This window comes from Ammospiza caudacuta, chromosome 3 (assembly GCF_027887145.1).
Source record: "Ammospiza caudacuta isolate bAmmCau1 chromosome 3, bAmmCau1.pri, whole genome shotgun sequence".
NCBI lineage: Eukaryota > Metazoa > Chordata > Aves > Passeriformes > Passerellidae > Ammospiza > Ammospiza caudacuta.
Genome location: NC_080595.1, coordinates 83167212 through 83194761, shown reverse-complemented (window position 1 = coordinate 83194761; position 27550 = coordinate 83167212). Strand labels below are relative to the sequence as shown.

At 40.2% G+C, this 27550-nt stretch overlaps 1 protein-coding gene across 2 annotated transcripts in view; it reads right to left on the bottom strand.

Moving 5' to 3' along the window:
• Positions 1-4919, bottom strand: part of MBOAT2 (membrane bound O-acyltransferase domain containing 2) — a 92797-nt gene extending 87878 nt beyond the window's left edge. For both annotated transcript variants that reach the window (XM_058802155.1, XM_058802156.1), the window contains exon 1: positions 4770-4919. In XM_058802155.1, the coding sequence (XP_058658138.1) occupies positions 4770-4841 (72 nt within the window). In that variant the 5' untranslated portion in view covers positions 4842-4919. The remainder of the gene's footprint in view (positions 1-4769) is intronic.
• Between the last annotated feature and the right edge of the window lie 22631 nt (positions 4920-27550).

Genomic DNA, 27550 nt, shown 5'->3' with positions numbered 1-27550 from the left:
AATTCTGGACAGTTACACAGGACAAATATTTTGATATACATTCCATGTTTAAACAAAAAGGTTTTTATCAGACTAAAACATTTCAGCCCTCAGGAGGCTAATTTATGTTGCCTTGGCAGAAAACAAGGGATTATCGTCAACTAAACTGATAAGATAGAAGACATCACCAATGCTCAAAATTTTGTGAAATAACAGCTCTAACTAGGAGACATACTCAGATGCATCCTGCAGGCAAATAAGGCACATAATGCTCCTCAGCAAAATTCCCTACCCCACCTCAAGACTTGCCCTTTCTTCAAACTACAGCTGTGCTCACCTCCAATACATCAAAATAAAGAAGGAAAAATTGCTAAATTGCTTTCTTACATGATATGCATGTAAGAAACAAATATTTCATTGATATATACAAGGAAAAAAAAATTCCTGCCCACTCTCCTTGAGGGCTTAAAGGTGAAACACAGGCTCAATATACACCAGTGCTTTTATGTGGAAGCAAGTGTGTTAAGGGCATGATGAAAGCAACTTGGATACCTCTCTCCACAAGGAAGCCTATGCAGAAAATTATGTAAAGGTACAACAAGCTGGCTTATGATCGTTAAATTAAGCAAGTTTGTGTGGTTTATGCAATTCATGTTTAGCAAGACTTGGATTTTTATGTCTATTCTTAATAAAAAAGTCAGTTTAGATCCTTTGAAGATTGATGGCGCCCACGTAGAAAATTGTATTTATTCCACATAAATGAGCAAACTTTAACAAATAAAACCTAAGACTAGATTGGGAAAAAAAAAACAAAAACAAAAACAAACCAAAAACCAAGAAAATTGTGGAAATAGCACAGAACTTTTTTTCTTCTGTTGAAAATATTTTTACATCCTGGAGTTTAAGTCAAGTGCATAATCATAAGCATGACATTTTTTTCTGTCCACATATCTTCACACATCTACACTGTTAGCACATGGAGCCACATTCTTCCTTTTCTTATCTAGAAGATAATCACTGAAGTTCAGACCCTATTTCAGGATCTCAAGATCAATCTTTTAGACTACTCATATAAAAAGTTGATGTTCACATATTGTTGCAGTCAGTCTCCTATCTCCCCTGTTCAAGTCTTCCTCTGCTACAAATTAGCAACTACTACAACAATTGAAGGGCAGAAATAGCCCCTACAATTTCTGTACATTTTCAGTAAAAAAATTTTGCTCCCTCTGGTGGAAGCAGTGAAAGCAATGATTATTCTCTGAACTCCCCTAACCCCACAGTGACCAAAAAGCCAAAAAGAAAGCTTTGCTCTCCCAGAATCATTGTCAAAGCAAATTTAAATCTTTCCAATTTAATGACAGGTAGGCTGACACATCAAGATAAGTCATTTATCAATAGAAAATCAGCAAGGTAGTGATAGAATCGGAAACAAACCAAAGTCCAACACATTATTTGTTGGGCTTCACCTTAGAGAAAGAAGAAAGAAGCAGAGGCATAAATATTACATGAGAACAGACAGGAAAAATATAAAGTTAGGTGACAGATGTTACTAAAATAAAATAATTCAAATTGCAACCTCAAGGCATTAGGCAACATGTGATACTCTTGCAGCCAAGTTTTTATGGTAAACCTTCCCATACTTCTCTTGGGAAGTAGTCCAGGTTGGGAAGGACATGGCTACTTTTATTCCTTCTGTCCCCTGAGAAGGCACAGGGAATATGAAGTACATTAATATTTATTCACTCATTCTTTAACTTTAAGGACCTAAAGTGCCACAGCTGTTAACAGAATGCTTCCTTTCCTGAGCAGCCAATTTACATTCTCCAAGATGTGAACAGAAACAGTTTTTACCAGGCTTTTCACTCCCAAGCAGTGATTTTTTCTTTCCTACTACAAAATACAGAGAAAGGTACATTTGTACTAGGCACTTGCTGACACCAAGCATCTTCCCTTTCATCAAATGACTGAAAATAACAACAGAAAAACTGGCCCAAGAAGCCTATAAAGAACAGATTAACTTTTCCAAGTAGTGCTTTAGGTTAACTTGGTGCAAGACAAAACAAGAGACAACGCAACGAGTTAACTGCACGATGCCTTGTTGGGAGATACACACAGAAGAAGAAAACAAGTTCTTCTCCATTCCTTTAGCTACCCAGTACTCTAGTTCCAAGAAAAAAATGTCCAGCAAGTTGTTAGAGCAACAAAGCTTTCCTTTTGCAATGCAGCTGGGCACATGGAGAAGACTGCTGTGTCAAATGGCTCTGATGGAGCTCACCCTTCCTATTTTGCACTGACCTCCAACTAGTACATAACCAACACCCTTCTCAAATCTCTGTCTCTAGTCCTGCCAAGCATTAGGTAAAAAAGGAATCAATTTCTCTCGCACAGAGATGTGGATCTGATTGATTAATCTTAAAGATAGCAACTTCACCTTGAACTTAAATTTCTACTGCTATGCACTGCCAAATAGGGAAGGCTCTCGATGCATTTGCTTAAGCACCAGAGAGTAAGGCAACATGGACACATGCTACCTCAATTTGTCTTCCAAGAGTTATATGCCTTAGCAGGATAATTAGATAGTAATGACTTAAATGTAAATCACAATTTAAGGAATATTTTGGATAAAGATTAGTATCTATTTGTGGTCAAAATTGAAACTGAATGGAGAAAAAAACCCCTACTGATCTCCAGCAGTTGAGTGCTGGTATTATACCAGAGTGCCTATTTCAAGCAGCTACTATATTGGTATGACTGTAGTCATAGTACAGATTTGGAGCAAGTAGTAGAAACAATGTACTAACCAAAAACCTTCATTCTTCTATTATTTTTTCAAAGCAGTGCTACATTTTCATTCTGAATATGCTTATAGTATCACCAAATGTCAAGCATAATCTCTGAGCAAACATACCAAAGAGTATCAGAACTTTCTTTTTCTTCCCTGACCTCATTATCTCCTTCCCTCCCTTTGATTTGATTACACTGAACACAAGTCACATTCCTTCTGTATTACAAACTTACTATCAAGATAGAATCTTGAGCTGAGGTTGCAAAAAACTTGGCTTTTTTAAATCAGGTTTTTTATAGATATGTGCTCCTCAGTGCAGCAAAATTTTGAAGCTTTTCAATTCATACCCCAGTCAGAATCAGTGCTCTTCGTACACAACCAGATCTATATTATGTACAGTCTGAAAACAATGTAGGTCTGACTTCCAGCTGCTTCTAACAAACTTTCTAAACTAGCCACCCTCCAGTGTGATTACTCCCAAAAGCTCCAACAGAGCTCAAAGTCTACTTTATAAAAACTTCTTGACTCTACAGGAGCATCTGTTGCAAAACATTCAATACAGGGAAGTTTTCCAGGCTTTGATAAAAAGTAAGTTTATTATCATCAAAATGTTGTACCCACAATTTAAAAACAATTTTGGCAGTAGTAACACCATGTCATAAACAATTAAATTTGTGACTACTACTATGAGTATAAAATTATACACCCCCAACATCATGCCATAAAAAGATTGTCAACTCTGACGTGTTTTACAATATCCTGTAGATGCTGCACGTTTTATGGAAATAACCACATGGCACCTGGCAAGAGCAGCTCACCACCTGCAGGTAGGAGGCACCAAGGCACGAGGTGCCACCGATCCCAGCCACAGGTATCATTGCAAGGGGTGCACAGTATCTATTCCATGCCAGCAAGCTCAATTTCAACTTGCCTGTTCTACCAGTTTTCTAGAAGGTACTTTTTCATGTATATCCTTAACCATCCTTCCATTCAAACAAGTGGCTGGGGAATGGGGGAAGAAAAAAGAAGAATGTGTAACTCAGTCACTTCCAAAATATTTTCACTAGGCATGCTCCTTCGTCTGTATTGCATTTCCAGTTACTTCTCTCACTCATCAGGTGTATTTTGTAAAAACAAGCCATCAAAGTCTCCCTCTACTGAAGCATAGACTGTTTTCCTTGATGTGTTTCACTCATATGTACATGAATGAAGCATTAAACAAAAATAAAAATTCCTAACATGAAATTTCTTGGCGCTACAAAATTTATATGTATTTATGTATTCCCAAATACATAAATATTCTGTGGATTTCTGAGGTCTAGACCGCTTCCCCCATAAACAAACATTCTGGTCCAGCCTCAGTGATTAAACTAGGCAAACCTCAGTTTCCCAATCTTATTTGGTAATCTACTGATATTTTGTGAAGACACTAGGATTAAAGCCTTCAGGAATTTTTATATCATTTGGACAATAGATACCACCAAAACGCTCTGCCTACAGGCACATAGGAATTCCCAGCAGCATTGTGTGCGGCGCACATTATTTAACACCGCGCGTAAACCCCCCTGGCAGGCGCATCCAGGCGCAGCGCGCTGCTTTGCATTTGCAATTATTACCCAACCTTTGCATCCCTCGAACCGATCCCGGCCCCACTCCCAGCTGCGGATCCACATCTGGGGCTGACGATGCCAACAAGTTGGGGCGAGACAGGGCCGGGCCGGGCAGGGCTGGATGCGGGCGGGATGCTGGACCAGCCGGGGCGGGCGCACCTGCCCGCCAAGCGCGGCCGCCGCCCCGGCGCCCCCCCGCCCGCGGGTGCGGAGAGGAGCCGCGGCCGCCCCGCGCTCCGGGCGCCGCCCGGCCGGCCCGGCCCCGCCGATGGATGGAGGGGCCGCGGGGGGCAGGGGCGAGGCAGCACAGCACGGCGCGGAGCGGGGGCGCGGTGCGGTCCCTCCCCGGCGATCCCGCGGGAGCGGCGGCGGGGCGGGCGCCTCCCCATCCTCACCTGGTCGACGGGCAGGCGCACGGCGTTGCTGAGGGGCTGCAGCAGCGTGGAGCCCGTGGTGCTGGTGGCCATGGCGAGGCCGGGGCGCCGCTCCCCACCCGGGCTCCCGCGGCGGCGGCAACAACAGCGGCGCGAACGGCCCCAGCCCCGCACGGCGCCGTGACAACAAGGGGCGGGCGCGGCCCCGCCGATGACTGGCAGCGCCGCCGGCCAATCGCTGCGCGGCGCCGCCGCGGAGTGACGGGCGGGCTCGCCCAATCCCCGCCCCCCAGCGGGCTGGGCGGGACGAGGCGGCGCCGCGGCCGCCGCTCCGCGCTGAGGGTGGGAGGGCGCTGCGCGCACCGCGCAGGTACCGCGCAGGGCCCGGCGCTGTCTCACCCGGTCCCAGCCTGCGCTAGGGGACATTCTGCTGGGACCTTCTTCGCAGGACGAGCTTTTAGACATTGGAATGGGCTGCCCAGGGCGGTGGAGTCGCCGTCCCTGGAGGTGTTTAAGGAAAGACCGCTCAGTGCTGGTCTAGTTCACTTAGTGGCGTTCGCTCGTAGGCTGGACCCGATGGTCTCGGAGTCTCTTCCTGCCTGACTCTGTGATTCCCAGCGCTGACCTGCGCCCAGGTGCGCGGGGTGAGCGCTGAGGGCGCGGGTGGGTGATGGATGCGAGCACCTCATGGGAAGCGACACTTCCCTGCGCGGGGCGGGCACAGAGGGACAGCCGGACAGGGACAGCCCGACAGGGAGCGCGGTGCTGGCGGGGTCGGTGGCCCAGGTGGCCCCTGAGGAGGTGTCTGTCGCTGGGGGTAGCCCAGACCCTGTGGGTGCAGATAACTGTTGAGGTAATGAAAAGCTCAGCCCGTCTGGCTCCCAGCCATGGATCGCCCTTTCTCCCACACGGGCCCACGGGCCGCCAGCAGCGGCGTACACAGAGTGGGATGAGCGACGGATACACACTGGGCATGAGGGTGGCCTGGAGCCCTGCAGAAGTGGCACAAAAAATGGGTAAAGAAATCCTGTTTGTAAAGCCACCCATGAACTTAAGGAAGTCTGTCTATCATGCTGTAAGATGCAGTTTTTAGTTTATTATTGGCCTATTTCTTAAATAGAGAACCGTGAAATGATAAAAGCACCAGTTCTTCAGTGGGTTCAATCTAGCAGTGCTGTTTCCTTAAAGAAAGCAAGAAGTGATGTGATGGCCATAGTAGTGAATTGTGCACAGCAAACTCTTCCACCTGTCCAGTCAGCATTACTCAGTGTGAAACAAAGCACTTCAGTGAAGGCAGCACTTCAGGGAAATGCAGAAAACTCTACCAGATGAGCTTATGCAGTAGGCTACTTTTTAAGCCATTCTGGTTTAGTGCCCTGCCTGCTATTTACATTAGAGCTTTCTGTAGATTTTTTTTCCCTATGAAATAACTGAAATATTAATTTTTCTAAAAGACAATATTTTCGTGGTGAAAGAGGTTGCAAAGGAATATTCTGGTCAAGATCCCTGTGTTTCTTGAGATAAAACTGCAAGTTCTTTCTTGCAGTTTATCAAACATTTTTTTATAATTTTTGTATTCTGCACCTCTAAACCACGATATAATCAGAAATTTGCCCTCAACACAAAAAATGTCACCATTTAAAGCATGTAAAAGATGAAATGCATTATCCATTGTCCTGCTAGCAGTCTGAGTGTGTCTGGATTAGTGGCCAGGTGTAGTGATTTACATAGCCATTTAAATTCATGGCTAATGCTAATTGCTAATAGCAGGAAAATGGAGGTAAGTGTAATTATCTGAAAACACACGTTGTTTCTCTTGCTGAATTGCAGACCACACTCTGTAGTTATGTTTTAGCTTGTGGTAAGGTCTTTTGTCTGAATTTAAAGAGACTGGTTAATAGGTGCAAATAAGTGGTTTTAATTAGATTGCTTCACTGCATGACAGGCAATTACAATTGAGGTAGCATCTGCAGAAGGAATAGCATAATGTTCTTGTGGTAAAGCAAAAAAGAGCTGCTTTCAGAAAGAGGGAAAAAACCCCAAACTTTTCCCAATTAATTCTGAATCAATCTCTTAAATCTAAACCTGCAAATTATATATATGTGTGAAAAACACCATAGGAGTGCAGTGTCTCTAGGCTCAGTACAGTCTCCATTACACTATACATATGTATATATGTACATGAAGACTCAGCTCACTTTATCTGATTCTCTTTTATTAAGATTCATATCTACACACAGAAATCTTTGGAAATCTTAACCTAAACGTTCTCAAATGAAGCCACAAAAGAGCTGCTTTAGAAAAGGCTGATACCTAATTCTGAATCAGTCTAATCAAAAGCAATTATTCTGGTGCATCTGTATAAATCTATGGAGGTGCCATTACTGACACTTTGATGAAATACTGGCAGCAAAGAATTGACCTACCGAACAAACTCCTTATTTCCAATTAACAAAAGAAACAAACTCATGATATCACAGCATAAGCGTTGGCTGGATTTTAAACACAATGTTTTATTTTTATTTTCTCTGGTAACTTTTATTCTTTTGTGAGTATTTTTGCAATGCTCAGAAAATAGCAAAAATATTCTTTCCTGTATGACTCCTAGGAGTTCATCTGTCAAGCATACATCTATACTGCGTATCACAGTATTATCAAAAATAGTTTGCACCTATGGCATTAAGTTACATAGTTATGTCTTTCACAAGTTTTCAGTGGAGAAATGTGGTGCTTTGGGATGACTTCCTTGTGCTCTTATTTAGGAAGGTGTGTGTTAGGGAACACAACATCACAGAAATACACCTTGAAAACAGTTACAACATAATAGTCTCTGTTGAACCCCTCCCTTGGTGGGGCAGGTTGGTTACATGGAAGAATAAAAGGTGTCCTGCCCCACAGAGCTGAAAATCGAAGTTTTGCAATTAAAAGTGAGGTGTACAAATGTTGCTCAGAAGAAAGTAGCAGGAAAATAAGGGATTTCTGACAGAGAAAATGTGGCTTGTCTTTGATGTCTGCTGTATAAACATATAGTAAGGGCTGTCACTGGCACTGCAGTAAAACTAGGTCTTCTGCTTTTCCTCTTTTTTTCTTTGAAGGAAGGTTTTGTTACAGATGTTTTCAGAGAACTTCCTGCCTGTGTGAGAATACTGAAAGTGGGAAGGTGAAGCATTGTCTGGTGACAGGTAGCATTCTGCATCACATCGACACAGTGACAGTGCAGTTGGTCCTGAAAGGTAAATGATGCTGTGAAAAGGAAGGCTGGTGAGTGATACACAGAAGCTGAGGTACTGAGAGTAGTGAATCTGTAAAATTTCATGTGAATTGGACAGTTTTCAATCAACATGACTTACATTCCTACTGTTTGAAATATTTTCATGTAAGAAAACAAGAAGTTATTCTTCCACAAAGAAAATTCTTTCCACCAAAGGCTGCCAGACAGAATGCAGGAGGGTGTGGTGATTTAAGTAATTCCAGGAGAGCGGCTTGGCATACCATGAACAACTTCTGATGTTCTTCTTCTGATTAAGTTTTTGTGGTCCCCTAAATGCTTTTAGTTCTTGGGTACAAAAAATCACGAAGACATCTCAGCCCTACAGAGGTTCCTCAATCTGTCAGAATGAAGTAACAAACACTAGAGGTTTCTTTGTTTATTTGGATGACACTGTAAGATTCTCAGATGCTAACAGTACCAGTCTTCCCATATGACACTCTACAACAGAATAACAAAAGGAGAAGCACTGTGGCCGGGGACAGAAAGGGATAAAGTTCCTAGATGCACCATTGTGTACAGTTCTTGTTCCTCTTTGATAAGGCCATTCTAGGAACACATTCACAGTCAGAAAATAGGAACAATTACTGAAACTCCTTCTAACAAAATAAATGAAAAGGAAAATGAGTTTCAGTGTTAGAGAGTCGACCACTTTTGCACAGTAAAGTCTTATTTAAGACTTTCCTATCTAGCTTGCTTAGCCTGAAATATTTGAGACTTCATTCCAAAGAGAAGAATGTTTCTGCAAAAGCTGATGCCAGTCAAATGGAAATACTTTTAATTAAAAAATCTGCTCTAAAAATTTAGGTATTTGTGTTCTTGCCTCCCCTTCCTGCAAAGCAGTCTTTTGCTATATCTTTAAATATTCTGCACAGCACAGTAAACCTCACATGCATCAGATGTTTTCTGCAATTATATAATCTTTAATTAGCTATTTCAGCTATTTTAGTAATTTAGTGCTCTGTGTAATTCCTTAATATTTGTTGGAATTCTTCATGATGATACTGTTAATTGCTAGTTCAAGTAATATTTGTTTGTCTCTTTCTACTTATGAGGAAAAATATAAATTCCTTTCCACAGCTTAGAAACAAGACAGATAAGTCTCCCTTTGGCTCTTTTAGCAGAATGCTTTGGTTTATGATTTTTGACTTATTTAGTCTTAGAGCTGCTCTGAGAGTGAACAACATTCTCTGTTATTAAGACAGCAATCAGTTTCAGTCATATAATTTATTTAGATCAATTTTGTGTCTTCTAAGTGCTTACATCTTAGAAATTCCCTTATGGGGAAATGCGTCAGTGTCTCAAAAACATAGAGTCATGTTCAGCTCAGACCTTTTTGGTTTTCAATTACAGCACAAAGTCTGTTAACAAAATCAGGCAAAGCTTCTAAAGAAGGATGAGTGAAAGCTGACTAAAGCTTACTGTTTAGCTGTAAATATCAACTCTTATGTACAGATCTTAGAAGTTGTAATTTATTTGCTAAAGGAACTTCCTGGTTTCATGACAAGGTTAAGCCAACTGACTTGAACAAGAAGATACTCTGATAAATGGGTTACTTTTTAAAAGTAAGTTCTACCAAGAAATTTTTATGGAGAAACAGTCCAAACTGATAGTGTACAGCATTTCAAAATGTAATAACCAGTGCCACAGGCAGTTGGGGTTTTGTTGTCACTCTGATAATTGAAAAGTTTAGGGAACAGAAGCTCTTTTTTCAGAACTGAAATAAAAGCAATGAACTTCAAAGCTAGGTTATGAGTTTAAGAGCAGCTGTTTTGAGCTTAATTAAATATTTATTATAGACTGTGGGAGATACAGTGGATGGGAGAGGCTGGTGATAACCTTGCAAGGAACCTACTACTATAAAACAGTAGTAAAAAACTGGCAAATCTACCTTTTTAATTGATTTAACTAGTAAAAAAAAAAACATATTCAGGTAAAATGTATATGAGGAAGCGTGCAGTGAATATATAATTAAGTTTTATTTACTGTCATACTGTAACAGCAGGGCACAGAAATAACAGCTTTTACAAGTTTCTCAGGTTTCTGGGATGCCTGTGTATGATGTCTCCTTGGCTGAAAGGGGAGACCTGACTTTCCTCGATACAAGATATTACAAGTTCTCAAACTGATCCTTGCTGCTTAGAGAGCTCAGCTCCCAAGGTTCCTCCTACTTGCTGTAGGTTGAGTGCAACAAGATAGGACTGAGATTCTTCTTTGTTTGGATTAATTGTTTTTCAAATAATAATATGCCTTATTCATCCCAAAGTTGCTTTAGAGCTGCTTTTAATGCCAAGATAAGTTTTCAGCATGAAATGAGTTTACTGTAAGAGCAAAGGTTGAACTGTAGGAGGGGATCCAAAGTAAATAACAAAAATGCAATTTAAAATTAGGCCTACTGAGTAAGTTTTCCTTTACTTACTTCAAGTTCACAGTTAAGTTAAAGGAGATAGGAGAAAGGAATAACTGTGGCCTTTTCTTTTCCAGTGTCCCAGGATTGGCTTTCACTAAATAACTTTCTCAGTCCATATGGTCATTGCTACTTAGTTTGGTATGGTTCTCCCTGTTCTTATGCATGTTCAATCTGATCATATTTCTGTTCAGTAAGAAGGAGGAAACTTTCCTTCAGAAGTTTCTGGGGTTAGTCTTGCGTGTTCATTTGAGTTTAAACTATTCTCCTATTTTTGATATATTTTTTTAAGTTTTTGTCATAAGACATCTTCAGTTTTCATGTGCCTTATTAGTTTCATTGTCTGCTACTCATTTTAAACTCTTTATTTCAATTGCACATACCTGCAATTGAGGATAAGATTGGACGTACAACACTTCATTCCCACTTGTCCCATCATTCCTATTATTTTCTTCTCCACATAGTATTGGTACTCCTGCTCTTAAAATTCCTCCCTTGCTGCTTCTGACTCCAACAAGATCGGTCAGCACAGCTTGACGTGCCTCCTCTTTGACAGCCACTAGGTCACAATGGACTTTTTAGTGATCAGAACTGGTGGTGTGTGGCAGAACCAGGCTGAAGGACGTGATGAATGGGAAGTAGGTACTTGGGATGTTTGACCTGTTTGCTGCAGCCAGAAACAGCCCAGTGCAGTTGAATGCACTGGATGTTTCTGCAGTTGCTCTGGTACTCACCTGCTCCCCCAGTCCCTTTCTCTTGCTTTGCACAACATGCAAGAAACTGTTCTAGAGATGAGCCTTTGCTGGTCAGAGCAGCAGGACAGGCTGGTCAGCTCAGAGATCTCCAGAACTGAGAGGAAATGGACCAAGAGCCTCACACTGTCAGCCACTGAGCATAAAATACTCTACTGAGGTTTACTTTTGTTCATTGTGGTTTTGCTTGGTGTCCTGTCTGCTAAGTGTCCATCTGCAAGCACAAGGGGATATGTAACATGAACATTCTCCAAATACATATCTGTGAGATAGGTCATAATACCATAGTCCTCCTAACAACATGCCCAAAACTTTACTAAGTAATGTTCTGGGAAGAGTAGTCAAAGATGCACGCTGATGTTCAGGTTTCTGAGTTATTTCAAGTCATGAGCTCAGATATGTGCTCCATTTCTGTAAGTGGTGTTACTTGCATAAGTGAAGCCATTTGCATAAAGTTCAACCATTCAGTCAAGGAGCACTCTTCCTAAAATTGCAGTATGTGTACCTGAAACACTCTAGGATATAAATTTATTTTTCAGGAAACCGATCTAGGAAACTGAAGAAGCATTTTATTAAATTGAATATACTCATTGGTATATATAAGTTCTTTTTCCTTTTTAGTTCAGTTGAATCATAATCAAATCATTAGATATATTTATCGTGCTGTGCTTCATTCTTTTTCACCCTTTACGTTGTGTGTAAAAGCAGGGTTTGTCTACTATCTCCTCCATGGTTTTTGAGATTGATGTTTATGATGAAAGTGAATTTAATGTTTCTAAACTGTACTTTAATCAAGGTGTGAGTATTTAGGGTCATGAATGATTAAACAGTCTGAATGAAAAAGCAGTATTCCATCTCTTTCTTCAAGCTGGTAGCACCTTCATCACTTCTCTGAAAATCAGGATTTATGTCTGCATATAAGAAAATCTGTTCATAACATCCACTGCTATGCCGATCAGAATAGTCCATTTCATGATATTTGTCCACAGATCTTTGTTGTAGACAGCAAATCTGACATTGCTGCTTTTTTGATGATCCTGCTCCTAGTTTTGGCATTTTTATTGACCATCTATGATTATGTTTACTTTTAATAAAGAATTAACTATTAAAGATTATTAGGACCACTGCATCTCCTTGTCTAGAAATTTTGTGAAAGAATGTATAACAAACAAATTTAAAAGCATGTGTTTATTCTTTGGAAATCATTACCAGAACATAAAAGCCTTCTTAAATGTATTTTAAAAAATAAGAGCAACAGCAGAGATAATTTAAAATCACAAAGGATATAAATCTTCAAGCCTTGGACATTTAGTTAGTAAGCTAAGAAATTACTGTTCTGTCAAAGAAACTTATGTGTAGGTTATTATGTAATTGACTTCAAAATTTTTTACACCTTTTTGAAAGGTACTGGGGAGAGAGGGATGCTAGGGATCAATTCCCTAGTGTTCCTTCTCTTCCCATTTCTGTTAGAGAGTTATTGTGTCACAGTGAAGAAATACTAACTGCAGGATCTTGCCATATATAACACTGCAGGGGACCCTTGAAGCTGACTGGAGCCCTGTTCCTGCAATGCTCCAGTCAAGTTAATATCATGAACTGTGTGATTGATGTTCTCAGGGCTGCACTCCCTGCTGCTTTAAACAGGAAGCTCTTCCAGTGTTGCTTCAGCTCAGTGAGCAAGGCCACTTCCTTAACAATACAATAACAGGAATTCAATCAGAAACTTCAAAATTCAGTTCTCAAAGGCCTGATAATGATTGCTCTCATTCTTGCATTATCTGCAGTACTTAGGTATAAAAGTTACGGATTTTATTTGAAAAAGAATGCTTTCCTCATATTCTTTTCACAAGGAAAATTTTGGCTTTTCTTTGATAATTAAAATATTGTCCAGTTTTGTGAAAGATTTGTCATTCTTCTTTCTTTCCCTAAACTACATTTATGTTGCCAATATCACAATACGATTCTGCAGGAAATTGCCCTCAGCTACTTATAACAGTTTTCATGTTTCAAGGTCCATGCTCACCACTAAGAACAGTAGTTTTAAACAGATGTTGTTCAGGTGCAGGATGCTCAAGAATCCCTCAGTCATTGCCTGCATTCATTTGCTACTTCTAATACAGATACAAAAATGTCATAGCTAAATAAAACTGTATTATTCATACCACAGAACTAAATTACTTGCCTTGGCTTTTACTGGTAAGATTTGCCTTCAGGGATCCTAGGCCATGGAGATCAGTGGAAAAGTCTGGAGCTCTGAAGATTTAACCTCAGCAGAGGAGGAGTTAGGAAATGTTTAAACAAATAGAGCACAGGCCAGTCAGTAGGATTTGGTGGGATTCAACCATGCATGCAGGGCTGCTCTCAGTTGTACCTGGAAGGTCATGGAAATCAGAGGAGGTTCCAGGGGCCTATAAGAAAGCAAATGTCCATGCTATATTCCAGAAGGGCAAGAAGGAGAATGCAGGGAACTACAAGCCTGTCAGCCTCAACTAAATCTCTGAGAGGGCATAATACAGCAAATCCTCAGGAAAATCATTTTCAAATATATCATGAACAATGTGATTAGGAATTGTCAACATGCGTATAAATGGAGGAAACTTTGCCTGACCAATCTGGTGGCCTTCTGTGATGGAAGAGCTGGCTTTGTGGATGAGAGGAGACTCAAGCATGTTTATCTTGGCTTTAGCAAGGTTTTTAATGCTGTGTCCTGTTACCTCCATACAGACAAACTGACAAAGTGCAGACTAGTAATTGGACAGTGAGAGGGACTGAAAACTGGACAAACTGCTGGCCTGAAAGAGCTGTGCTGGGCACAAAGTCCAGCTAGAGATCAGTCAGTAAGAAAGTACCATGGGGATTGATAGCAAGGCTTATATTGGGTGGTGCTGTCAGAGTGCACCCACAGGTATCCAGACAATAGAAGGTTTAGAGGAGTGGTTGAAACCAGGTGTGTGTGCTGACATTCAGAGGGAATCAGGCTTGAGAAATCAGACTTGAGAAATGGGCTAACTCTTGTTCTTGAGCCCCATGCAATTCAACAAAGAGAAATGCTAAGTCCTGTAGCAGCTGAGGATTAACCCTATGCACTAGTACACATTGGAGCCTGGGAAGCAGCTTTACAGAAAAGGATCCAGGACTCCTGCTGGGCAAAATGTTGACTGTGAAACAGCAATGTGCAGTTGGAGAAAAGGCAGCCAACAACATCCAGACATTGCCAGTAGGTCAAGGGATATAATTCTTCCTGGTGAGATCACACCTTGAGACCTGTGTCCTGTTCTGGGCTCCCCAGCACAGGAAATACATGCCCATAGTGGAGATAGTTAAGTGAAAGGTTGCAAAGATAATTAGGAGAAGGGAAGATGTGTCATACAAGGAGAGGCTGAGAGAGTTGGAATTGTGAACCTGGATGAAAAGAAGGCTCAGTAGACCTTATCAATATGTATAAATACCAGAAGGAATTAATGTAGTAAAAGACCACAGAACCAGTATCTTTTCACTGTTGCCCAGAAAGGACAATTGGCAATAGGCACAGATTAAAAGACAGGAAATTCCACTTAAATATATGAAAAGCTTATTTACAGTGAGGGTGGTCAGGCACTGAAACTCAAGTATCCCTGAGCAGTTGTGGAGTCTGCAGCCTTGGAGGCCCTTGAAATCCAGCCGGATAAGGTCCTGCACAACCTGCTGTAGCTGACTAAAGTTTGAGCAGGGTAGGGCCTGAACTCAACATTCTGGTGAGGTCCCTTCACGATTCAACTATTACTCTTCTGGGAGTCTATCAAATCAGGATAGTCAGAAAAGTTTGAGGTAAATTCTGCTATTTACAAATAGAGTATAAGAGCATAAGGAGCAAGCTAAAGCCTCAAGATAAATTGTTGGCTAGGAGTTTCTATTCAAGAATACAGGTTTTGTGCATATCAGGAGAGCAATACATCTAAAAACAAATGGTTGCAGAGTGGACCTAAACTGTTCCTTTTGACATTCTGTACTAATTTGCTAATGGATATCATGCAGATTGGGATTTTTAATTGTAGAGGGATCTTTGAATGAAAAAGTAATTTAAAGTCCTCAATTTCTGTTGAATTTTGTTAATTCAAGAAGGCTGCTGGGAAACCCTATTATTTAACCATGCAGAGATTTGTGTTTTTAATGTGTTTTTGAAGGACTCAACTCAACTTTTAAGTCCAAGAAATTGCAAGTTGTGGCTTTTATGTATATGTGCAACAATGTCACTAAATAAAGGGGAAGTAGCATAAAGATGCTTCTCTCCATCATTTTATTGAATCTTTGTTTGGTAGCTCCCATATACTTTATGGATCTTGGAGTTGTCTGGGCTGGTGTGAGGTTTTGGTTAGTGCCAGGTATGGCACTCAAGTAAATCACTCCTTTTCCTGCAGGTTATTCTTAGCTGCAGTTTTACCTACTCTGTATTAAGTCCCCTTTCCTTTTTTATCTTTATTTTAATTTTTTTTCCCTGTGTTCTTTATTTCCCCTCCCATCTCCTTGTGGAGAATGGCATGTCACACACCTGGAGACACACCACACTTAAGCTTCAGGTTTTCCCTTGGATAGGAGATTCTACAGCCGTTCTTCAAAATTCAGACATTTCTCATGGATCTGCATTTTCAGCTGTGCGGACTTCAGCAAAGATTCAACAACTTCCCTTTCCTTTCATCATAGGCTCCAGTAGTCTCTTTTTGGCCAACATGTAATTAGTCTGTCCAGAACAACTGCAAAGGCTTTCCTTCCTTGTTTTTCAGTTACAGATGGGTGTTACTGCTTGTGTATTTGGGAAAGAAGACAAAGACTGGACATCTATTTCTCAGCCATCTGCTTCCTTTTCAGATTCTTTCTTTAAACCATGTTATGGAAGAGGAGTAGCAGGGTCTCTGGCGTGATGGTTCTACACAAATAAATAAAAAAGCATGGTTCCTCTCAAAAATTTTTCAGCATAAAAGAGAGAAATGCCAAGAAAATAATCACTAAGACTTCATCCAGGTATGTAAATTGCATCACAAACCATAAAAATATTAATCAATTCAATGTTTGAAGTAAATATTTCATGTATACAATTCCACCATAGATCCTAAAAAAAAGGGCAGAAATTTGTTTTCAAATTTTAGAGCATTTAGAAAACTATGTATGTGTTTTATACCTGACGTGAAAAAAAAATGTTGACAGATGTACTTGTGTTGAAGGCACTGAAAAGTTTATGCTGTTTAATTGCATTATTCTCCCCTTTGCTCATAGATAGATACTTGGGTTTGTCCTGCAAATTGGAAAATCCAAAGCTTTTTTTTTTTTTTTTTGTTATCCCTGTCTGCTTCCTGAAGGCTTTATAAGGCTGTAATAGCCATGTGCATGCTGTACTGCTTGGAACTTTGGTCTGTATTTTACTGGGAGGAGCATTTCTGGTTTCCTACAGGACCCAATAAAACACCCTTCTCCCCTTGGGAAAGTGATTTGTGCTTTTTATTAGTCCAAAGCTAGAGGCTATTTTAATCCTCCAATGTCTGCACTTTTCTGAACTCAATTCTGACTTTCCTGCTTACTAATGTGAATTCAAAACAAAACAAAACAAAACTACAGCAATAAAAACATGGATCTCCTTTATGTCTGCAAGTCATGTTTTCTTTCTCGGAAGCAATGAGCAGACAGTGCACAGAGGCAACACAGCACTGAGGAGATAAAGCAGGAAGGAAGGAGGCGGTACAGGTGTTGAGGACTTGATACTTTGTAGGCTTTTCAGAGCAGGAATATCTTCCTGAAATCTCTGGTGTCTTTGTAAGAAATGGTAGAGATTGGCTACCCTGGACGGGCATTGGAAGTAAACTATGAGACTAAATTGTCCAGACATATCATCAGGAACACACCTGAAATATTTTTTAGTTTTTAGAGTGTTCTAGTTATAGCATACAAATATTCCCTTAATTGCACTATATGAAAGAGCCAAGTTAACGTCAAATAGTAGTGTTCCTCTGTCCTGCAGGATTGGGAGACTGTTGGGAAACATTCACAAGCACATTTGGATGAAATCTCTGTTTCAACATGTTCTGAAACAAGTGAGCCCACACCTCCTTGTATAGCCAAAACCTATGGCCACATGTACACTTCTCTATCACAGTTTAGGGAGAGGTGAGTCTGTCATCTTCTGACGTGGCCTGAAAGCAACCTGACACAATATGGGATGTGTAGAACACTTTGTTCTTAGTTGTTTATAGGTAACAGAGTTCCACAGTCATAAAACAGTCACCCAAACAATGTTGACCTAAGCCAAGAGGCACTAGTGAAATGAATGCTGAAGTTAATTCCCTGCCCTTTACAGATACTTTAATAAGTAGTTGCTTGTAACCATTTGCAGTGTTAAGTTGCAAAATACCTCACAACACATTGTCCTCGTTTCTTTCGTGCTGTGTGGTCTATATTTGCTTAATTTTCTAATTTTTGTGTCTGTTCTTCTGCCTGGGGTATTTTGTCATAGATAATTCACAAAATATACAAGAAAATATTTAAGTAGCCCCACCAGATTGGTAAGAAAAAGTAAATGTGCTTTTAAACTGTGGTATTGTATGAAAACAAACCAAAATTCAACCTGTGAAATGCTTGGACTGGGACAGGAGTTGTAATTTCTTCTGCATTTGAGGGTTTTCTTTTCTCACAGATCTCTTCCTCATTTGGTGTGGACTATGGCCACTATGGGAGGTCACACAAGCATTTCATAAAATGCTCATCTTTGACTTTTTCATTCTCTGAAAAGCAACAGAGCAAAGTTTAGTGGAATTCAGGATGCTTGCCTCTGAAACTGGAGGGGAATTTATAGGATGGGGATCATGTGTCCCTGTGTCTGTGGGAGACTTTTTTCTCAGAGCCTGGCAAAATTGCCAGTGGTGGCTTCGTCACTGAGCCAAAGCTCAAAGTATTTCTGGTCTCTGTCCACAAAAGAATTTATTTTTCAAGAACCCTGACAGAGTTTGTAATTCCCCCATGCCTGCAATAATTTTCGTGATTTTTTGCCTCTTAATGTGGGTAAGGGGTGCATTTTCTCCTGGCCTCACACTGTGGTGACCATGTACTCATGCTCCTGTTTTCACAGTTTTTGCAGTGGGAAAAACCAGTCTCTTCAATATTCTTTTTCAGATATCAAGACCTGGATTTTCAATGTGAGAATTAATTACAGAATTGCAGTTTGCAGATTTAATTTTATTTTTTTCTTGTTTCCCTTTTGAGCTCAGCAGACCTCAGAGGTTTCTGGGAAATCATATCAGAGTGATAACATATCATGTTGTGAGAAAGTGGCTTTTGTTATTTGTTGCTTTGTTTAAATCACCTTTTATAACTTACTAACTTCCTATGGAAGTGGTTTGCCTTTTGGTATTAATTTGTCTAAAGAGATAATTAGCATCTAAGTCTTGGACCTGTTTGACCTTCTTTTAGCTTGGGCAACTCACTGGTGATATTTATATCTTAGAGATCTCTGAGAGGAGAAGAAAGGGAATGTCAAAGCCCAGCATGGCCTGAACATTCTCTTCAGGCTCTGCAAAGTTTTAGAATAGCCTTCTGAACACATAATATGTAAGTAAAATGAGACATTTTCTGAACTACAAAAGCTCAAGCACAAATTGCACTATTATTTGACCAAATCCATTGCCTGAAATGCTTCTTCCCTTAAATTTGTCAATTATTATTTTTTATATAGATCTGGGAGAGTGCTGATCTGAAGTAACTACTTTTTCAGTTGCACCTGCCAACCAGCATTGCCGCAAGAATGGCTCATCTGCTGCAGCAGAGGGGGCAGAAGGGAGCTGTGTGTACTTTACCTCCAGGACCTCCCATGAGAGACGTCTGCCTCTGTGACTGTTCAAAGGACCCCTTTCCAAAAAGCACTGGCTGCTGCACTGCCTGAGACAGCATCCACCTAAAACAGACCAGTAGAACAGACCTCTGGTGACTTTTCATGTTAACTAAAACAGCCTCACGATTTAAAAGTCAATCAAAACTTAACTTTGCTTAAACTTTTCCTTAGACTAATTCATAAACACTATCCTTACACAGACAACAATAACAATGATTATTAGTAAAGTACAGGTGGCAAAATTTACCACACACCTTAAACCACCTTCTCTTAGGGGACAACCCTCTACAAAACCAGATATTGCCAGTTTAAATTAACCTTGGAGAAAGAGGTTTAAGGATACAGCTGATTTAACAGTTCTGCAGCCCTTACTGAGATGGTGTTGGGGAAGGTGCTGCACCATTACCATGAGTTTCAAAACAGCACATCCATCAGTGATGTCTCACTGTGAAGAAATTGGCCAAGTATACAAGGCAGTTTTTTAGGGGAAAAAACTGGATGAGATGGTTTCCTTTGTACATCACTATCCCATATCTGGCTGGAGACAGCCTTCAAACCATGTAATGCAGCACAAGCTGTCAGCTGCTTCTGAAAGCTATTTCCCATGTGAGTTGACTGCACTTGTCTTCAAGTGCTACAACCATGACACAACCAGACTTCTTGCCATTTTAATATTTATACACATAATTGCATATTTAAAATATATTAACCTTTTGTGGCAATTACTGAGACATGCTTTATTACATAATTTAAAACACCCAACAGTATCCAAATTCAAAGTGATACAATTGCTCAGTTTATGTATATAAAAGCCCCTCCTTCTGGCAGTCATCCATGCAAGCAGCAACCATAAACTTCTAGCTTGGTTTCTTCCATTTCTAACTGTAAATTGTAACCGTCTGTCCAGAAATCTCCTCCCTGTTTACAGAGATGTTTTTCAAACCATAACAAAGTCAGTGCTTGATATTTTGACAATGTCACTCAGAGCATGGAAAGATTTCTCCTAGTGCATCAGGTCCCCCAATTATTCTTCTGGCTTATGAGGGAACTGTTTGTTAAGGAAGTTGTTCCAGACAGGGTGTTAGGATAAATGGCCATGTTTGTGCCATAGTAACACTTCATGGAATGCCTTTCTACTCTCCTGTAATTTTTGTGCTTTGAAACAGTGACTTCTTAACAAGAAAGAAAAAAAATATTTCAGAAATCTCAGTACTTAAGGCAATATAAGCACTTTATTGGGCTCTAATTAGCAAAGACTGGAGGTCAGGGCATGTCCAGGCACAGTTCAGATCCATTGCCTTTCAGGAGGTTAGAGATATATGCCTGCTGCTCCCCTCAAATTGCTGTGTGCACCCTCACTCAAAATGGCACTGCTGCAATGTGCTTAATATATCAGCTGGAGTCATGGGGCCCGTGTGTCCCTGCCGGGTCTGACCAGGATTCCAGGATTTGACTGTACTCTTCCTACTGATGCCTGCATGTCAGGAACGTGCATGACTTGGCCTGACAGCCTGGCACAGCCCTTGGGAATGAGAGGCTGTAGGCCAAACAGAGTTTTACAATACTGCCTCAGCAAAGCAGCAAAATGGGCAAGTTTGTCCAAAGAGCGGGAGATTTGGGGATGGTGAGTGAAGGATGTACTTAACTCCCAGCAGCTTGTGGTTCTGCTGCAGCCACAGTGCAAATGCACAGCATGAAGTGGGACCAGCAGCTGAAGCAGGTGCAGGGGTGAAATCTGAGCCCCTGAGTCAGGCTGCCCTTAGGGCACAGAGTGGATACAGGAGCACCGAAGTGCTTCCCGGAGGTGCTTCCCGGGGCTCTGGGCAGAGGCTGAGCCGGAACTCGCTCCCAACCCAGCTGGGCATTGGTTCCTGGCATGTGCTCAGGGACTGGATTATACCAAAAATAAATTCTCGTCTTTCCTCATAAGGACTGTGGGGGTTTAGCCCATAAGCAAGATTTTAAACATACCAAAACTGGACACACATTTTCTTTATTTGTATAGCTGTTGCATCACCCCAGGAAGGCACTCTCCTGGGTTTGTGGAGCAGTCTGAGTCTTTCCCAAGGAATGGCTGAAAGGGCACCTAGCGGGGGGAACCAAGTGGCCACATCATCCTGATTCACCCAGCACATGTTTTCATTGTGTGACTACATCCTTGTTTCCCAATAATGATAAGGTTCAGATTTCTTGATTTAACATATGATCTAATTATGAACTTTTGACACTGCCATAAAACTGTTGTCTTTAGTATTATTTTTTTCTCTTCTTTGCAGTGCTGTGAAGTAGAAGACTAGATTGAGCTCAAGATTACTCAGGAATTTAGACTTAAATGCAAATTTTTGTTTAATGATAAAGTGTAGTAATTACTACTAATTATATATGTACAGTTCTTATTACACAAGAGCATAGCACTTTACAAATATTGATGGAGTTAGTCTGATAGTGCCAAGATAATGTAAGTAAACATAAATTTGGGCACTCAGCATGAAAGAACTCTGGTAATGCATGTGACTAATAAAAGTGTAATGCTTTATGCTGTTTTACTAAGCCTGTTGACTCACTATGTAACCAAAATCCAGTTAAAGGAACTGGGGAGTGCCTGTGTAGGACAAGGGGCAAGGACTGTACAGGCAGGAAGGGTTTGAGAGGGTGGGACATTGTAATCACAAGGCAGAAAGCTTTTTATTTCCTCATTTTATTTCTTTTTTATGGTTGTCAAATTCCAGAAAGGGACAAGTTACACTGGTTGTGTCACTGAGAAGGTTGGGCACAACATTTCTTCTTATAAGAACTGCATCTGCTTTGAGATGGGATATTTGAAGAAGAAGGTATAAGAGGAACACCAGAATAGCGTCACCTCTGCATAGCCTGTCTGGCTATCTGGCTTTATTAACAACTTCTGGCTTTATTAATCTCTGGCTTTATTTGACAACCACTTCATGTATTTCCTCCTATAAATTAATTAAATCCGTTTATAAGCTCTGTTTTATTATTTGTCCTTGTAACTCCCATTGGAAAGTTTTTTCAGAACTCAGTAGTTTATTCTAGTGTCAGTAAAACTCAACTTGGGTAACTTGATAACTACTGTGCACTTTCATTTGAAGAGCACACCTCCTTTCATCTGCTTCTTTAACTCAAACTTTGCTTTTAAGTCCCATTCCCACTGCTGGCCCTGGAACCTTCCATTACAGGGCACCTGCCATTGTTGCTGTTTCCAGTATTTTAAGTTATCTTTGTGCTGTTTCTTTCAGTTGTTGCCAGTGCCCTAAAGTAGTCAGTACAAGTCATTTGTTGTAAGTACAATTTAACTACAGTGAACTGCATTTGCTATTACTTTGCTATGTGTGTTTTAAAGGTTTTCTTTAACCATTCCATTCATACATTTCTGTGTTATTTTGAATTAGCCACTCAGCACGCTGGATTGGATTGACAGCCCAGAATTCAGTGTTCACTTGTGCTGCCTGGCATAACAAGATTTTTTTCTTTTCCATTGGCAATGTTCATGGATCCCTAGCAGAAAGAATGGAGATCAAGTTAACAAAGCTGTACACTTCCTTTGCTGGCATTAAATAAATGCTGTACGTTTGGAGTCATTTCAGCTGTTCAATGCACTTTACGTCATTTTCAAACCACTGTCAGACAGTCAGAGGAATCTACTGAGCTCTCCTACACTTAAGAAGAAAAAATTGCTTTTGCATTTAGAAAAACTTATTTATTTTGCTTCTATATACAGCAAAAAAAACAGGAGTAAAATGTGATTGTAAAACAGGCTGTGAGTTTCCAGTGCTACCTGACATAAACCACAACCTGTCACTGAGACAGATGAGTCCTAAGCATAAAGTCCAGTGCATGCCTCATGCAATTCAGATGGGCTTTAAAATTTTCCACTCTTGATATCTTTGAATTTAACTCCAATAGCCATTTTTATTCTAGGATTAAGCAAGAGTGCATGTGGTTCCATAGAGAGTTGGTTGCCCCTTTCTTAGGCTGTTGATATAGTTATGGCAAATTGTTCTGAATGACATGCACCACAACTCAATACTTAATCTAGTAGCAAAACTGCTTTTTAGCTGCAGTTCCTAAACTTTGTTGTGGAAAAATAAGAAAAGATGGTGGAAAGAATTGGCCATAATATTCAATAATTTGTACTTGATAAACACTGAAAATAAAGAACTGTTGGTAAATTGTGATTTTATCAAGACTTTTTTCACAAGTGCAGTTAGAGATAACAATTTCAAGCAAAAGAGGTTTGTTATATCAAATAATATATTGCTTGCTATTGCACAACATTGGAGAGAGCAAAGATTACTTCTTGGAGAAGGATAAAAGCAAGATTCAACCACTAAAAAGAATGCAGGAAGTGTATGAAGCAGTAAAGGAAACAAATCCTCCCATTTGTTGGAAAAAGAAAACTATAGTTAAGGACTATGCTGTAAGCAGGGGAACACATTTGCATCTGATTTTATTACAGGTGATTGTATGAACTTTATGTTCTGATGTCCATAGGTATTCAAACTGCATTTGAATAACATTTTCCAGGAAAAAAATAGTAGCAACAAGTTTGAATAAGATAATGAATTTTTTTATAGCAATAAAGTTATTACCAAAAGTTGTGATAAAAGACCAAAAATCACAAGGAATGGTCAAAATAAGGTTCTCCTGATACATTGATCCTTTAATTAGACAGAGAGAAATTGTTGTTCCATTAGCAATGGGGGGTTTTATGTCTTGTGAGGGTAGAAGATGGAAGGACAACAGTTCAGTCATCTGGACCAGCGCTTATGTTTGTTGTTTTGGCAGTTCTCTTCCTCCCCAGTTTAGGCTGCTCAGAGACCTGAGCACCACCTCTTTGCTTCAGGTACTGTGGCTAAGATGAATTCTGACTTCACAAACCCCTTTAGCTTTCAGAAATTTGTCAGGTTCTCTGAGAGTAGTAAAGTTCTTTCCCTCATGATTTTAAGTGCTATGGAAAAGCAGAAACTGAGGTTTCAGAAGATAAATAGCCAGGAATATATGAATTCATCAAGATCTCAGCGGCCCAATTAAACCATTGAAGACTCAGCTCATGAAAAACTGAGTATACTAATAAAACCATGAGTCATCATTCCTTTTTTATTGATTCTTGTTATCTTTCTGTATCTGAGGCAACAATAAACATGATTTATATGCACTGCCTTTAATTTCCTGTGGTGTTCTAATCTCACAGTGGTGTAGGGGAAAAGTCAATGAAGACGGATGGTGAGCAAACTGCAAACTGGGAGGCAGGCAGCAAATTTGGTCAGAAACTGGGGTGGGGGAATCATGTTGCAGAAAGAACTTCTAAATCTCTAGAGCTGATGCCATTTAGCATATACTAAAAGAAAAAGAATGATGTGATGGGTAAGACAGGAAGGTGGTCCTGTCTGTACCCATAAAAAGTGCCCATTTAAATATCCTTTGTGGATGAATCAGAACATAACGCTTAACACTTGTGAGCCTTTCTTCCCTCTGCACACTGCTAAGCAGAGACAATTTCTGTGAAGATGTCTTCCATAAGGTCCAAATAATCTAATTTATATTAGTGAAACCTGCTGCAGCAATTCTCCTTGCTGAGCCACATGGACAGCATAGCACGCATGGCATCACAGGAACTTCCAGTGCCTTCACATATATTTTCTATGTCACATGGGTGTTTGATGGAGAGTTGCCTGGAAATAGGCTGTAGGCTCCCTGGCAGAATCATCCACAAAAAATAAATTCAATCTTCTAAAATATAGTCAGGCTAGAAGAAAATTACTACAGGCTATTTTCCAGTTCCTTCCTTTTGGATGCATTGTTGGGGCCATTTTGAGAAACATTGAATTAGACTGTGAAATCCTCCCCTTTCATTTATTGTCTCTGATAGCATCCTCTTTATAATTGTATTCCATTTACTGCTGAAATGGTGCCATTTCACTATTTATCTTTGCAAAAGGAATGGTTAAGCCTGCAGCTTCAGGCAGAGCTGTGACCCTCATGCCTGCACAAGGGCCTCTGCACATGATACAAAAGAGGCACCACTGGCTGCCTGTGAGAATCTGAATGAAGATGAAATGCCAGAGCACTTGGCTAAAATGGGAATCAGTGCTGAGGACATCTACCAGGAAAGTGCTTAAGGTGCAAGTGCAGATACTTACTGACCTCCTTCTAAAATTACTTACTCTGGCTCAAGAAATCCAGAGCATTAGTGAGCAAACAGGTCAGTCATGGGCACAGAAAATGTAGTAGTAAGCAACTAGACTTCTAGAAATGCTGTATACTTCTGCAGAGAATGCCTCAGGGAGAAAGAAAAAGCCTTTCCAAGGAGCAGCTTCTTGTAGGGCCATTGCAGCAATTGTAGAGGGATATCCCTGGAAGCCCAGCTTTGTCTCCAGTTGTTGTTACTGGAATAAGAAAAAGATCACATTCTAAAGCAACAATGGCTTAAGCCTTTGTAAGCAGCTTCCTCTTTATGGTTCATTTTGTGGTCTCACCAATAAACTATTTTACAGTTTCTTCCAGAGAAAGGCAGCCTTACAGTTAGAGAAAAGCCCTTTGGGTTCTGTTCCTCAGTTCCACTATCCCTCTCTTCTGCAGTGAACACAGAGATCCTTAACCTACTTTTACGTTATTATGAGGCTCAGAGCCTGTGCTGCTCCCTTTGAGGACAACTGGAAAGCTGCCACTGACTTCAAAAAGAGCATGGGCAGGCTTCTCGTTAGTTAACATTCGTAAAGTGCTTGGAGGTGCTTAGACAAGAGATGTTACATAAATGTGATTAATATTGTAACTTGGCTGTCAATACTGCAAGGCCTGCTGCACCTTGCTCAGCAGGGTCTCCATTCACACTCAGCACCACATGGCTGAGGATTAGGGGTTAGTTAAATGCAGATAAATAATCTTCCCAAATTCTGTGCAACTATTCATCTACATAAATAAAGCTTTTACCTTTGTCTAAATAAGGAAATCTCTTGTTTGCCTGGAAACCCTTTTAGAAGTATATATTAACACTAGCTCTCATTACTGGTACAATTATAAAACATAGCTGTTTGTTGAGGTGTTATATGTTTGAATCACATAGTGGTTCCATACATTAACCTTCAAGTTAACTTTGGGCAGTATTGCTTGATTCTATCATCTTGAGGCCAGTACAGCCAGAATTTTGAAAAAGAAGTTAGAGGCTTGGAAAGAGAGTGCAATGAATGCAATGCCTAGAAATCACCTAACGACATGGCATGGAAGTCAGTGCTGACAGGGAAAGGTGGATGAGCTCCCCTGGAAGGATCCATGGCAGAGGGCTGCGCCAGTGATGGGAATGGGCTAAAAAGTGAAATCCAATGCTGAAAGGCAGTAACAAGCACAAATCTCTGTCCTGTGTAGACAACTCACATTCATACACAGGCTTTATGTTGTATGAGCAGAGCCATCATGCATTATGAGAACTATAATATGTACTAACTGATTGATTTAATTATGTTCCATGAACCATTGTCTTTTGTCCTAAAAATTCAATCCACAAGATAAAATCTTGCATCAAGTCTTTTGATAGGTTTTCTAATATGATGTAAACTTTCTCTTTTGTATCACACCCCTGCAAATCTCCATCAGCATTCTATATGCATTTTCCTTACTGAGAGCCTAAAATTAATATTTTATAGTAGTTCCTTTTCTGTATTGTCAGCATTTTGTTGTCATGTGCGGGAAGTATTAGTCATTTTGGTTAGTCTTACAAGAACAATGGCATGTTAATGATTAATATGACTGTGTATCTACTGTTTCAGATTCTAGTTTACTCATTTGAGGCAATTACCAAAGAAATATGCAGAACATCTGTGGCTAATATACTTAAAGAATGAAGCATTCTTGTAAAAATAAACATTATTCAATTACAAAACTAAGAATATAAAGAGTCGAGAGAAAACCTACTGGGTATTTGAAAGGGCAACCATAATGCACTTTATCAAATCAGACAGCATTTGTATTCCCACATTTCTTTCATGTCCAGCATATAAGGAAAGCAATTCTTGATGAAGACAGCTGGTTTAGTAGTCCTTAAGTGATGGAGAACCTGAGGCCCATGGATAGTTCAGGCAAATATTTGCAAGCAGTGTAACTGAGCTGAGCTTTTCATTTCTCAGACACAGAATGTGAGATACTTGGAGTGTGATGGGAAGAAGTCTTTAGTCCATTTTTCCAGTCATGGCCTGGCAATCATAATGGCAGTTCATGCATCATTGATATATTTGGTATTTGAATACTTTGAGACATAGCCTTTCTACAGCAGAGGATGTTATTCACTGTAATTGCTATTCACTCTAACTGCTGCTTTGCAGCCACTTTTAAGGCTTTTAGTGTTTTCAAAGCTGCTATTCCCTTCTCTACAAATATGACTTTTCATTCTCTTACTTTATTTGTCAATATCAAAATGTGAATACTTCTTTGCACTCTGTTCAGCAAGTGATGCCTATAAAAGCTAGGTTTGCATTTTCAATTTCCACGCCATCAGTCTTTGTGCTGCACAGG